The sequence below is a fragment of the Nycticebus coucang genome, chromosome 4, assembly GCF_027406575.1.
Source record: "Nycticebus coucang isolate mNycCou1 chromosome 4, mNycCou1.pri, whole genome shotgun sequence".
Classification (NCBI taxonomy): Eukaryota; Metazoa; Chordata; class Mammalia; order Primates; family Lorisidae; genus Nycticebus; species Nycticebus coucang.
This window is the reverse complement of record NC_069783.1, coordinates 85641684-85656740: the sequence shown is the minus strand read 5'-3', so window position 1 is coordinate 85656740 and position 15057 is coordinate 85641684. Positions and strand designations below refer to the sequence as shown.

At 42.1% G+C, this 15057-nt stretch overlaps 1 protein-coding gene across 3 annotated transcripts in view; it reads right to left on the bottom strand.

Annotated features, from left to right (window-relative positions):
* SMYD1 (SET and MYND domain containing 1) overlaps window positions 1-9332 on the bottom strand; it is a 227527-nt gene extending 218195 nt beyond the window's left edge. For 2 of the 3 annotated variants that reach the window (XR_008379513.1, XM_053588093.1), the window contains exon 1: window positions 8913-9098. Coding sequence is in view for 2 of the 3 variants with exons in the window: in XM_053588093.1 (XP_053444068.1) it covers window positions 8913-9049 (137 nt within the window). In the remaining variant the exon portion in view is untranslated. Of the gene's footprint in view, window positions 1-8912; window positions 9099-9204 lie in introns of those variants that run through there. The other variant, XM_053588092.1, reaches the window with a different exon arrangement.
* Between the last annotated feature and the right edge of the window lie 5725 nt (window positions 9333-15057).

Sequence of the window (15057 nt, the reverse complement as noted above, 5' to 3'; positions counted from 1 at the left end):
CTACTCACTGACCCATAGGCACTGCCCTCTCCTGGACACTTTCAACTCCATAAACAGAATCATTTAGGAACTGGCCATGTTTTTATTTAGAGAACTTATTTAAAAATCCACTAACTTGGCTTGGTGCCCGTAGCACAGTGGTTACAGGGCTGGCCACATACACCCAGGCTGGCGGGTCCGAACCCAGCCCGGGCCAGCTAAACAACAATGACAACTGCAACAAAAAAATAGCCAGGCATTGTGGCAGGTGCCTGTAATCCCAGCTACTTGGGAGGCTGAGGCAAGAGAATCACTTGAGCCCAAGAGTTTGAGGTTGCTGTGAGCTGTGATGCCACAGCACCCTACTGAAGGTGACATAGTAAGACTCTGTCTCAAAAAAAAAAAAAAAAATCCACTAACTATCCTGCTCTTTCTTAACAAATTTTGGATTAATCTAGAAAATTCATGTTATTGGTTGTGGTAGGTAGAATAATAGCCCCCCCACAAAATGCCAATGTCTTAATCCTCAGAACCTATGAATATGTTGCCTCACTTGGTGAAGGGGCTATTGCAGATGTGATGAAGATTAAAGACCTTGAGATGGAGACAGTATCCTGAACTATCCGGGTGGGCCTAATATAATCCCAAGGTCCTTATAAGAAGGAAGCAAGAGGTCAGAGAGGAAGAAAAGCTACACTGCTGGTAATAAAAACACAGGAAGGAGGCCATGAGCCAAGGACTGTGGGCAGCCTCAAGAAGCTAGTGATAGCAAAGAAACACAGAACTATGAGCCCAGTTTTCTAGCCTTCAGAACTATAAGAAATAAACATGTGTTTTTTTAAGGTAATGTGTTACAGCAGCAATAGGAAACTAATATGTTGGTTTATTACTATAAGCACTTTTTTCTTTTTCTTTTTTTTGCAGTTTTTGGCTGGGGCTGGGTTTGAACCCACCATCTCAGGTATATGGGACCAGCACCTACTCCTTTGAGCCATAGGCGCCGCCCTAAGCACTTTTTTCTTTTTTAATAATACATATATTCCTGTTTCTTACCTAGGACTTACTGGAGGTAACCTTTCTTAGTCCCCAGAACCAGCTCTTAATTCTTCTGAAATTGAAGGATGGGTACCCTTTCCTTTATTAAGATTAAATATTATTAACTGGACTGACTAAAACAAGAGAAATTAACTGGGCAATGCTGTAAAGCCCACCTGGGGGGGGACAAGGAGAAAGATGTCTGGACAAAATGTGGGAGGACTCCGTCTTACTTTATGACTCACCCGTGTGACCTGGGAAAGGCCCATGACCTGTCTAAGCCTCAGTTTCTCCATTTGCAAGAGAGGACTAAATAAATTCAATAGGTCTCAATCGTCTGGGTTGGGGGCCATTTGAAAATGGTGAAAGCTGCTTGGCACCTGTGGCTTAAGCGGCTAAGGCGCCAGCCACATACACCTGAGCTGGCAGGTTCAAATCCAGCCTGGGGCCCGCCAAACGACGACAGCTGCAACCAAAAAATAGCCGGGCGTTGTGGCGGGCACCTGTAGTCCCAGCTACTTGGGAGATGGAGGCAAGAGAATCACTTGAGCCCAGGAGTTGGAGGTTGCTGTGAGTATGATGCTACAGCACTTACCCAAGGGGACAGCTTGAGGCTCTGTCTCAAAAAAGAAAAAAAAAAAACTGTGAAAAGAAAAAAAATAATAAAAAAATTTTGGGCGGTGCCTGTGGCTCAGTCAGTGAGGCGCCGGCCCCATATACTGAGGGTGGCGGGTTCAGACCCGGCCCCGGCTGAACTGCAACCAAAAAAAAATAGCCGGGCGTTGTGGCGGGCGCCTGTAGTCCCAGCTACTCAGGAGGCTGAGGCAAGAGAATCGCTTAAGCCCAGGAGTTGGAGGTTGCTGTGAGCTATGTGAGGCCACAGCACTCTACCGAGGGCCATAAAGTGAGACTCTGTCTCTACAAAAAAAAAAAAAAAATTTTAAAAATTAAATGAGTTATGCATATACATAAATTTTGAGGGCATCAAAAAAGAACAGATAATTCATAAATGAATGACTATTGGCCAGGCACAGTGGCTCATGTCTATATCCTAGCATTCTAGGAGGCCAAGACAGGTGGATTGCTTGAGCTCAGGAGTTGGAGATCAGATTGAGCAAAAATGAGACCCCATCTGAGGTGGCGCCTATGGGCTCAAGGAGTAGGGTGCCGGCCCCATATACTGGAGGTGTTGGGTTCAAGCCCAGGCCTGGCCAAAAACTGCAAAAAAAGAAAAAAGAGACCCCCCACCCCCAATCTCTAAAATCAGCCAGGCATCAGGCATCATGGCGGGCATCCAGTTTCTCAGGAGGCTGAGGCAAGATAATCACTTGAGCCCAAGAGTTTGAGATTGCTGTGAACTACAACACCACAGCACTCTACCAAGATCGACAAACAGAGACTCTGTCTCAAAATAAATAAATGAAAAAATATGATTGACTAGGAAAAATGTTAACTTCTCTAACATTAAAACCATCAAATTAAAATAAGTTTTTACAGGTTAAGTTGGAAAATATGAAAAAGTAAAAGATAGCTTTCTCTGTGACCAGTATTGGAGAGATCAAACTCTAGCTGCTAGTGGGATAAAGTATGATCTCCTTTGGTAAGGGGATTTGGAAATTTAAATCAAAAGCCTTAAAAATGTCTTTTGAATCCAAAATTTCTACTTCTAGGAGTTTATCATTAATAAATAATCAGAGATATGTGGAAAATCTATTAGGAAAAAGTAGAAAACACCCTTGAAATCCAAAATATGTCAGTGAGGTTCAGCGCCCATTGTTCAGTGGTTAGGGCACTAGCCACATACACCAGGGGCTGGTGGGTTCAAACCTGGCCTGGGCCTGCTAAACAATGACAATTACAACAGTAAGTAGCAGAGCATTGTGGCAGACACCTATAGTCCTAGCTACTTGGGAAGCTGAGGCAAGAGAATCATTTAAGTCCAAGACTTTGAGGTTGCTGTGAGCAGTGACACCATAGCACTCTACCAAGGACAACATAGTGAGAGTGTCTCAAAATACGTCACCTAATTAAATTAATACACAACCGTTAACAAAAGAAATACTATGCAGCCATTAAAAAGGGTGTTAAAGGATATTAATGGTTTTGAAATTTACAAAAAACTGGGCAGTGACTGTGACACCGGCCCCGTATACCAAGGGTGGCGGGTTTTAACTTGCCCTGGCCAAACTGCAACAAAAAAATAGCCAGGTATTGGGGCGGGGACCTGTAGTCCCAGCTACTCGGGAGGCTGAGGCAAGAGAATCGCAAGAGCCCCAGAGCTGGAGGTTGCTGTGAGCTGTGACATCATGGCACTCTACCAAGAGTGACAAAGTGAGACTCTGTCTCTAAAAAAAAAAAAAAAAAAGTCACAAAAAATTGTGAAGTAAACAGGTTACAAAATAATGCCATTTTTGAGATAAAATATATACAACTTAATTACATTGAATGAAAAATTACTAAATGCACCATTTAATAATCTTAAATTATTAAAATTATCAAATGATGGGCAGCGCCCATAGCTCAGTGGGTAGGGCACCAGCCATATACACTGAGGCAGGAGAGTTTAAACCCAGCCCAGGTCTGCTAAACAACGATGACAACTGCAACAGCAACAAAAAAAAACTAGTCAGGTGTCCTGGCGGGCTCCTCTAGTCCCAGCTACTCGGGAGGCTGAGGCAAGAGAATTGCTTAAGCCCAAGAGTTAAAGGTTGCTGTGAGCTGTGACACTACAGCACTCTACTGAGGGCAACATAATAAGACTCTGTCTCAAAAAAGTAAGATAAAATAAAATAAATAAAATTATCAAATGATTATTAAATGCATCATTTTTATTCACTACTATAAAACCAAAAAAACCGGGCGGCGCATGTGGCTCAGTGAGTAGGGCGCTGGCCCCATATACCGAGGGTAGCGGGTTCAAACCCAGCCCCGGCCAAACTGCAACAACAACAACAAAAAAAAAAAAAACAGCATTAAAACCAAAAAAACCATTCTGCCAATTAAACCATAATGAGCCATAGATTTTGGGACACATCATGATTTAAATATTAAAATGAAATATGTATTATGGAATTGATAACATATGTGTCCTGGAGTTGATAAATGTGGCACACTATATGTCTGCCATTTTCCTTCCATTCTAAAATAAACTTCTTTGGGGTGGCGCCTATAGCTCAAAGGAGTAAGGAGCTGGCCCCATATGCCGGAGGTGGTGGGTTCAAACCCAGCTCCAGCCAAAAACTGCAAAAAAAAAAAAATAATAATAATAAAATAAAATAAAATAAACTTCTTCCCCATGTTTTAATAGCTGGAATTTAGAAATGTCTTACAATCAAGGTATACATTTAATGTAGTGTTTCTCCCAGGACCCCCCCACCCCACCCACAACTCATCAGGATCGAGAAAATATTTTATAAGCATTATATGTGCATGAGATTACAGAAGATATACTCCAGAATTTTAATAGTTTTTTCCGGTAAGATTGCAAAGAATTATTATTTTCTTCCTTTGTTTTTCCTATAATTTGTAAATTTCCCAAAATGAGCTTTAAAAATCTGAGCAATACCAGCAACAACTAAACAGCATAAATTCCCAACCCCCCGAAAAAACCATATTAGCTCCATTTTATGCAAAGGCAAACAGAATCATATGGGCTAAGTGGAGCTCCCACTCTGTGTCCTCCCAAGAACAAAGAACCTTCAGAGAAGAGAGCTAAAGGGGCAGAAGCAACATTTACCAGCTCAAGCACCACACCCTAATGTCTCATCTGCAAAATACTGTATCCAAGAAATGCAACTCCTTAGAGCAGACCTTGCCCTAGTACTTCACTTTCACTCCTCTCCAGCACTGAATCAAAACACCTACTAGGGTGGAAAATAGACTTTGAGTGCCTGTTCCCATTAGTCAGTAGCAGTCCATAGCAGGCCCCTGAAGCACCAGGCTGGAAAGGACTTGGAGGCCAGTGGGGAGTTCAGGAGGAAGATGTGCCTGATCGCTTAGTCATGCCTGCCAGGGATCCTGGTAACCCTGTGATCCATACTTGCTAGGCCTGAAAGACTTCCCAGCTTTATTCTTGCTCTCTTACCTTTATGCAGATCACTCGTTTTTATTATTTTTTTATTATTTTTATTTTTTGAGACAGAGTCTCACTGTGTCGCATTCAGTAGAGTACTGTGGCGTCACAGCTCACAGCAACTTCAAACTCTTGGGCTTAAGCAATTCTCTTGCCTCAGCCTCCAAAGTAGCTGGGACTACAGGCGCCTGGCTATTTTTTGGTTGCAGTTGTCATTGATGATTAGCTGGCCCAGGCTGGTTTCAAACCCACCAGCCTCAGTGTATGTGGCTGGCACCATAACCACTGTGCTACAGGCGCCAAGCCAAGACCACTTGTTTTTCTTTTCTTTTCGTTTTTTATTTTTATTTTTTGAGACAGAGTCTCACTTTGTCACACTCTGTAGAGCGCTGTGGCTTCACAGCTCACAGCAACCTCCAACTCTTGGGCTTAAGCGATTCTTTTGCCTCAGCCTCCCAAGTAGCCGGGACTACAGACACCAGCCACAACGCCCTGCTATTTTTTGTTGCAATTCTCATTGCTGTTTTAGCTGGCCGGGGCCGGGTTCGAACTGCCACCCTCCGTATATGGGGCCGGCGCCCTACCCACTGAGCCACAGGTGCCGCCTGACCACTTGTTTTCCTAACCAGTGAAACAAAAAAGAGATCCTAACCAGACTAAAGACTATATTTGAAGAGCCTGGTTGCTGTTAATGCTAAGCTGGGCCTATTCCAGCAAAGACACAATTCAAACTTGCAAACCAGCATTTCACAGTGCAGCATTGTATTTTAAAGCTGAATGCACATACGTTACTGACACAGTAATTCCCTTCCTAGGAACCTGCTCTCCCAGAGAAGGAAACCAACAAAAACGTCCATAGCAATCATTTACAGGAGAATCTGCTTTATATTATTTATATATGTTAGCATATATAATGTACATGTTAGAATATATATAATAGTAATTAGAATAATATATTTTACATATATTGTTTAAAAGAATTTTTACTTAATGCAGTACTAAACTCAAAATAAAATCTTTTTCCTCATGTTTGTGCTGGAAGGTAGGGCAGAAATAAGGTGGATTAGAATGTGCTACTTTTATAGAGTGTCTTTTATGGGTAACTCCATTTTACCTCCCCAGTCAAGTTTCTTATCTTTGTGACTGAGCCTCACCAGAAGCTTCACATGGGTAAAACTTTCCTTTGATGCTCTCTGGACTGTCTCAGGTATAACCAGGGAAAGAAAGACTAGCCCTCTCATCTATACAGTGACAAGTTTGGATAATACACTTAGAAAAACTATGTCTTTTAGATTTTTTTTTAGTCCTTTTAAAGATCGTTTACCCCAAACATCCCAGTTTTTATTACTTTATTACTATAATAATATAACATATTATGTAGCATTTTATCTTCAATATGCACTAAGGTTGTTTTTATTATTACTTCAGATGAATGACAAAAGATTTATAACAATAAAAACGTGGAAACAACCTAAATGTCCAGTAATCAGCAAGTGATGGAAGAATGTTCAACCTTCAAATACTATGTTTCTGAAGACTGTATAATAGCAAATAAGATATCTAAATTATTAAATGGAAAAACATAATAATTTGAACAATAACATCCCATCTGTGTATAACAAACAAATGAAGCCTACATTTTAAAACAAGCTGGAAGGAAATACCCAACCAACATGTTAAAAGTAGTCATCTTTGTGTGATATCTTTATTTTTCTTTCTAAATTTTCTAAAATAAAAACTTTTATAATGAAAGGAAAGTCCATTCAGCTCCAAACATTCTTGAAAGGGAAACTGTAACCCTAGTATTTTGGGAGGCCAAGGCAGGAAGATCTCTTGAACCCAGGAGTTCGAGACCAGCCTGGGAAATAGAGAGGCCTCATCTCTACAGAAAATTAGCTGTGCAGGATAGTGCGTGCTGGTAGTCCCTATTACTAGAGAGGCTGAGACAGGAGGATCACTTTAGCCCAAGGGTTCAAGGTTGCAGTGAGCTATGATCATGCCCCTGCACTCTATCTACCCCAGGCAACAGAGCAAGACTCTGACTCAAAGAAAAAATAATTCTCCTATGTTTCAGATGGAAGAGAAAAGGGGGGGAGAGAAAAAAGAAAAAGAAAGGGAAACTAGCTAGATATACTTTGGGGACTTGGAGGCACCAAACGGAGGTGTTCTTCACAAGGCCAAGTGGCAACTTGATGGTAGCCCCCAGATCAATGCTCACAGTTCCTGTGTTGCTGTATCGTTGTGTTTTAACTGAATCCAGCTGACTCCCTAGCTGTACTCACCCCTTTCCTGACACACACACAAATAAATTGATGAGATAAGAAAAGCTCTCCCTGAAGAGCTATCAGTGTCAGGGGGCCCCTATATTCCTTGAGTGCTGGTGAGGCACATGCTCCAGTTCCCATCCTTATCCCTGAAGGTCTTAGCCAGCGGGAAGAAAAGAGAACGTGAATACTAATCCAGTTGTCTCTGAAAAGCATTGCCTGTTCCAGGATGGTTAGTACAGTGAGCCAGTCACGAAGACTAGATGATCAGAGGCCATCTTGATTCTGACCACATAAATGTCAGACAGGCCACCCCAACTTTGATCTCAGAAACATTGTCATTTTAAAGTAATCACCAAGAAGGTTTGTTTAAGATACAAATTAAATGAAGATTTAGTATTAATTTAAAAGTTTGGTTATTCAGTGTAGACATGGTTGTGGGGAAAATGGAAATAGAAACTTAATAGATAAAATGCCAATCAGCTAGCCATTAAAAAAAAAAGTAAACGTAACAGAGCCTCTTTGGAGAGCCTATTAAATCTGAAAACAGCACTCCCTACAGCACAGCAATTCCTCACTGGTGCAATCTAATCATATGCCCTACGTGTGTACAAGTGGACAGGGCTAAGAATTTTAATTGTTTGTTTTTATGACAACTTAGAAACCCTAAATGTCTCTCAATAGAGAAATGGGTAAGTAAAATGTCATAGATTTATAGGGAAGAATATTTACAGTAATTAAAACTGGTGATCCTTACAGCATATGTATCTACATGAATAGCTCTACGTGTAGTTAAAAGAAACAGATCTTTGGAGATTTAAAAGAAGTATCTATAGACTCCTTTAAAGATAGACATCAAAAACATGTTTAAAGAAGAGACAAAAATATCCGAAGTACAATACCACAATACCACTTCTGTAAAAAAAAAAAAAAAAAGGTAACATAGACAAATGGAACCTATCCATTTTGATAAATGCAAATATATGGACAAGAACATTTTAGAAAGGAAAACATTGAAATAGTAACATAAGTTACCTCTGAGGAAAGGCAAAGAGGACTAGGATTAGGTTATATTCTCATTTTTCTAAACGGATTCTTACAGTACCTGTGTAGTTATAATTTTTTTAAGTCTCAGCAATTGCTTTATCTTTTAATGTGTTTATTTTATCAAATGAAGCTAAAAACAGAGTTTTCTGTAAGAAAATGTTTTCCACAGCACCACACCCACCTTTCTACCCCCAGCACACCCTCACACTCTCAGGGGGGGGGGGGTTTCCTTCATTTCACAGCATTTGGAAGCAGCACACCCTTTCAGCCAAGTTCACCTGTGTTAGGAGAAGGTGCCCCAAAGCTTTTGCTCACCTTTACCATCCTTCTAGGAACCACAGCAAATCACATTGGCAATGACCCTTTGCAGAAAATGTTACGCCAGAAAACAGGAGTCAGAAGTGCTGTTTTCTTCAAAAGGATCACATGAGTGTTGTTATCCCTTCCCCTGTATGTTAAGTTTGGCACCAGCCAAACCAACAGGAGAAAAGGTGGCAAGTCCCCACATTTCATACCTGTCAAAAACTACTGCGGAATAAGCCCGCTCGGCAAAGATGACATCTGCAGCCCAGAACTCTTTAGTGGCCTTCAGACCCCTGCCTTTGCCCTCAGAAGTGAAGACCTCCACGTTCTCCATTCTCTCTATTGTCATCTGAGAGTCCGTCAGACCTGCATGCCAGATATTCAACAGTGAGCCAAGCCTCTTGTCGCTGCTATTTCAGCACCTTCAGCATCCCAAAGAGCAAGACTATAAATGGACAAGCCACCTCCCCCGCTTCACTCCTTCTCAGCCCCCGGGGCCCTCACCTCCCCCTCGGCCACTTTTCCTGGAAGTGGAGATGGGGCAGGCAAGAAGACAGTGACCTGGGAAAGGTCTCCCTCGTCACCCAGCAAAGCCAACTGAGAGGAAAGTGACTATTTCCTGGGCTAGTCTGGTTCTGGGATTGGGCCTGAGAAATTTTGAAAAGTTCCTTTGTGAGAAGAAACTATCTGCATATGCTGAGTTCTGGACTGCAGCCATGTTCAGCATTAGATGAAATCGGGAGCACTTGGTCAGTAGGGTATTTTTAGCAGCCAAATGCCTCTGTCAATCAAAAACAGACAGCTGGAATGGTCCAAGAAAAGAAGCAAGGTGAAATTTGCTGCTCTGGGACCCTTCAGCTGTCAGGCTTGCATTGCACTCTCTCAAGTGAGATGAGCCCTTTGTCCCACACTTCTCAGTCTTTCTGCCAAGGCTGGATTGTTCACAAGCAGCAGAAGCTAAACTGAGTACTCAGCACACGCATAACAGTACTATTGAGTCTCCAAAGAGCATCTTTCCTCTCTAGTATCTCCTGGGGCTCTCACAGCACCCCTACTACAAGGTATGCAGCTCCCTGTGCTTAGCAGCTCTGATGCTCCTGTAAGGTGGATACAGAGACAGAGGCTTTAAAAATAAAAATGCCGTACAACAAAAAATAGCCAGGCATTGTGGTGGTCGCCTGTAGTCCCAGCTACTTGGTAGGCTGAGGCAAGAGAATCACCTAAAACCAGGAGCTGGAGGTTGCTGTGAGCTGTGACACCACAGCACTCTATTAAGGGTGACAAAATGAAAAAATGAAATAAATAAATAAATAAATAAATAAATAAAACGCCGGGCTGGGTGTGGTGGCTCACGCCTATAACCCTAGCACTCTGGGCAGCTGAGGCAGGAGGATCACTTGATCGCTTGAACCCAGGAGTCTGCAATTGGTATGAGCTAGGCTAATGTCACAGCACTATAGCCTGGGTCAACATAGTAAGACTCTGCCCCAAAAGTAAGTAAGTGAATAAATAAATAATATAAAAATCCTCATCTCTATCTTTCTATCAAATTTCCTTGAAACGTGTCCACTTCCACACACACACCAAAAAAAGAGCAATGTGCTCAGTCCCTCTTCTTACCCGGGAGTAAGGACATGGGAGGGACAATTCTAGCATCCCCAATTGAATTAAATGCTACTACTCTTCTTGGCTACCAGGCAGCTCTCACCCAGAATGAAAAGACACCTGCAGATCTAGCCCTCTGATTTATCGTCCATGGAATATTTTTAGTTTCTGGGATGCATCTATGTAGGAGGACCTCGTAGCCTAGGTCTTTGTGAGTGTAGTAGTTCCCAAGCACCAGTTGAGTTTCTGAATTAGAAAAATCTGAATTCCTTTTTTTCTTCAAAAAATTTAAGGGTCTGGGTTGTTTTGTTACATGGAGAAATTGTATCCTGCTAAGTCAGGACTTTCAGTGTACCCGTCACAAGAATAGTGTACATTGTACCCTATGGGTAGATTTTTATCCCTCATCTTCCTCCCAGCCTCCCCCCTTCTTAGTTCCCAGTGTCCATTACAGCTCTTTATTTTTTATTTATTTATTTTTTTCATTACAGCTCTTTATAACTATCTATATCCCTCATTTAGCTCCCACTTATAAGTAAACACGTGGTATCTGTTGTTCCATTCCTGAGATACTTCACTTAGGATAATGGTCTTCTGTTCCATCTAATTTGCTGCAAAAGCTATTATTTCATTCTTTTTTATAGCTGAGTAGTACTCTGTGTGTGTGTGTGTATACAGGCATACACATACATATACAGACTACATTTTCATGATTTTTATTTTTTTGACACAGTCTCACAATGTCAGACTCAGTAGAGAGCTGTGGTGTCATAGCTCACAGCAACCTCAAACTCTTAGGCTCAAGTGATCCTCCTGCCTCAGCCTCCCTAGCGGCCGAGACCACAGGCGCCCGCCACAAGACCCAGCTATTGTTGTTGTTGTTGTAGTTATCATTATTGCTTAGCTGGCCCAGGCCAGGTTCAAACCCACCAGCCTCGGTGCATGTGGTTGGCACCATAACCACTATGCTACAGGCGCAGAGCCATACTATATTTTCTTGATCTACTCGTCAGTTGATGGGCACTTAGGTTGATTCCCTATCTTTGCAATTGTGAATTTTGCTGTGATAAACATTTGGGTGCAGGTATCTTTTTGATATAATGACTTCTTTTCCTTTGAGTAGAATACTCAGTAGAGGGATTGCTGGGTCAAATGGTAGGTCTATTTTTAGTTCTTTGAGGAATCTCCATACTGCTTTTCACAGCAGTTGTGCTAGTTTACATTCCCACCAACAGTGTGTAAGTGTCCCCTTTTCACTGTATCCACACTATATCTATTGGGTTATTGTTGTTTTTGTTTTGTTTTGTTTTGTTTTGTTTTTTGAGACAGAGTCTCACTTTGTTGCCCTCAGTAGAGTGCGGTAGAATCATAGCTCACAGCAACCTCAAACTCTTGGGCTCAAGCTATTCTCTTACCTCAGCCTCCCAAACAGCTGGGACTACAAGCACCTGCCACAACACCTAGCTATTTTTAGAGATAGGGTCTTACTGTGGCTCAGGCTGGTCTCCAACCTGTGAGCTCAGGCAATCCACCCACCTCAGCCTCCCAGAGTGCTAGGATTACAGGCGTGAGCCACTGCACCTGACTGGCCTTTATTATTATTATCTGTTAGAAAAATGGCTTCTTTATTTTTTTGAGACAGAGTCTCACTATGTCGCCCTAGGTAGAGTGCTGTAGCATCACAGCTCACAGCAACCTCAAACTCTTGGGCTTAAGTGATTCTCTTGCCTCAACCTCCCAAGTAGTTGGGACTACAGATGCCCACCACAACACCTGGCTATTTTTTGGTTGTAGTTGTCATTGCTGTTGGCAGGCTGGGGCTGGATTCGAATCTGCCAGCTCTGGTGTATGTGGCTAGCACCTTAGCCACTTGAGCTACAGGCACCGAGCCAGGGTCTTACATTTAAGTCTTTAACCCACCTTGAGTTAATTTTTGTATATGGTAAGAGATAAGGATACATTTTCATTCTTCCGTATGTGGCTATCCAGTTTTGCCAGTACCACTTATTGAATTGGGTGTCCTTTCTCCAGTATGTTTTTGTCTTCTTTGTTAAAAATCAGTTGATCACAGTTTTATGACTTTATTTCTGGGTTCTCTATACTGTTGCATTGGTCTGTGTGTTTACCTTTATACCAGTACCATGTTGTTTTGGTTACTATAACCTTGCAGTATTTTTGGAAATCAAGTAATATAAGTCCTCCAGATTTGTTCTTTTTTATTTAGGGTTGCTTTGGCTATTCAGGCTCTTTTTTGGTTCCATCTGAAGTTTAGGATTATTTTTTCTTGATCTGTGAAAAATCACATTGGTACTTTAATGGGAATTATGTTGAATCTATAAATCACTTTGGGCAATATGGACATTTTAAGTAATGTTGATTCATCTAATCCATGAGCATAGGATGTTTTTCCATTTGTTTATGTCATCTATGAGTTCTTCCATAAGTGTTTTGTATTTCCCTTTGTAGAGATCTTTCACTTTTTTTTTTTTTTTTTGAGACAGTTTCACTTTGTTGCCCTCGGTAGAGTGCCATGGCATCACAGCTCACAGCAACCTCCAACTCCTGGGCTTAGTCTCTTGCCTCAGCCTCCCAAGTAGCTGGAACTACAAGTGCCTACCACAATGCCTGGCTATTTTTTTGTTTGAACCCGCCACCCTCGGTATATGGGGCTGGCACCCTACTCACTGAGCCACAGGCGCCACTCCCCAAAAAGGAGTTTTTCTATCCAGATTAGCTTCCAATGGACACTGATATCCACAGGCAACTCAGTGCCTTGCAACAACTAGTTTTCTCTGAGGGGCCAAGAGTTCAGCCTAGCAGGGTTGAAGTTGCTCTTCTCTAGACATTGTACTTACTCCTTGAGCAGGCAGCCCAACTCATAGACAAGGAAGAAATCAACCTATCCTGAGATCAGAAGGAGAGAGGAAGCACTGAGCCTAGGGCTTTAATTATACCTGAGGGCCAAAACCTTATCAGAATAATTATTAAATCTTTAAATTAAGGTAGACAGAATAATGCCCCCCACAAAGATGGCCAGATCCTAATGTCCATGTTACCTTACATAGCAAAAGGGACATAGCAGATGTGATTAAGAATTTTGAGATGGAGAGCTGCTCCTGCAGCAGTGGGTAGGGCGCTGGCCCCATATACCAATGGTGGTGGGTTCAAACCCGGCCCCAGCCAAACTGCAACAAAAGATAGCCGGGCATTGTGGAACACCCAGCTATTTTTTGGTTGCAGTTCAGCTGGGGCCGGGTTTGAACCCACCACCCTCAGTATATGGGGCCGGCGCCTTACCAACTGAGCCACAGGCACTGCTCAAGTTTATGTTGTTTTAAGCCAGAAAATTTGTCATAATTTCTTACAACAGTAATAGGAAACCAACACATAAAGTATTATACCTAGCCTCTCATTAAATATTATATAACATCTTTTTTTGCTACTCTGAAAGTCACACATCAGAGAATTTACTAGTTCTTTTTTTTTTTTTTTTTTTTGTAGAGACAGAGTTTCACTTTATGGCCCTTGGTAGAGTGCCATGGCATCATACAGCTCACAGCAACCTCCAACTCCTGGGCTTAAGCGATTCTCTTGCCTCAGCCTCCTGAGTAGCTGGGACTACAGGCGCCCGCCACAACGCCCGGCTATTTTTTGGTTGCAGTTCGGCCGGGGCCAGGTTTGAACCCGCCACTCTTGGTGTATGGGGCCTGCGCCTTACTGACTGAGCCACAGGCGCCGCCCCAGAGAATTTACTAGTTCTTAAATCTAAAAGCCATAAATCACTATCCGAACCTAATAGAGAAAGAACATGAAATTCAATCTGTAGTAAGTTCATCTATATTAATTGCAAATTAAATACGTGAATGTGTTCATTATACATATGCTCAGGTATATGTATACTATACTAGAGGTATATGTATACTATACTATACAACTATACTAGAAGACATGATAAAATGATTGGATGCTTGCACCCCTAAAGTGAATCACTATGATAGTGATAGCTAAAAACAGATTGATTTGGGGGCATTCTTGTCTGTGACCATGACTTTCTGAAATGGTGAAGGACTGTTTTGGAGTTATGAACAAAGAAAATATAATCTTCCTTTGGTTAACAAGAAGTTGTACTCCTGGGCGGCGTCTGTGGCTCAGTCGGTAAGGCGCCGGCCCCATATACCGAGGGTGGCGGGTTCAAACCCGACCCTGGCTGAATTGCAACCAAAAAAATAGCTGGGCGTTGTGGCGGGGCGCCTGTAGTCCCAGCTACTCGGGAGACTGAGGCAAGAGAATCACTTAAGCCCAGGAGTTGGAGGTTGCTGTGAGCTGTGTGATGCCACGGCATTCTACTCAGGGCCATAAAGTGAGACTCTGTCTCTACAAAAAAAAAAAAAAAGAAGTTGTACTCCTGGAAAATTCAGTGTATATTAAAATTTTATGAAAACTACTCTATGGTTACATAAAAAACAGAGTTCTAGACTCAGATAATTATGAACAAGAGCTTTTTGCCTACCTGAAATGCACATGTGGGTATTTGAGGTTGTACAGGATGGGCAGAGATTTTTTAATTGTATAAGGCTGTGCCTTGTTTCCCAAGGTATCTAGCATCTCTGGTCAGGATCAATGAGACGGAAGATGGTGTCATTAGTTCTCAGACTAGTGACAGGGAAGGGGGTAAAGGGCCCTACTACATTGCATACCAACACAAATCCTACATAAAAGTTTTATGCCCATCTGCCCTTGCTACAGCCCCCT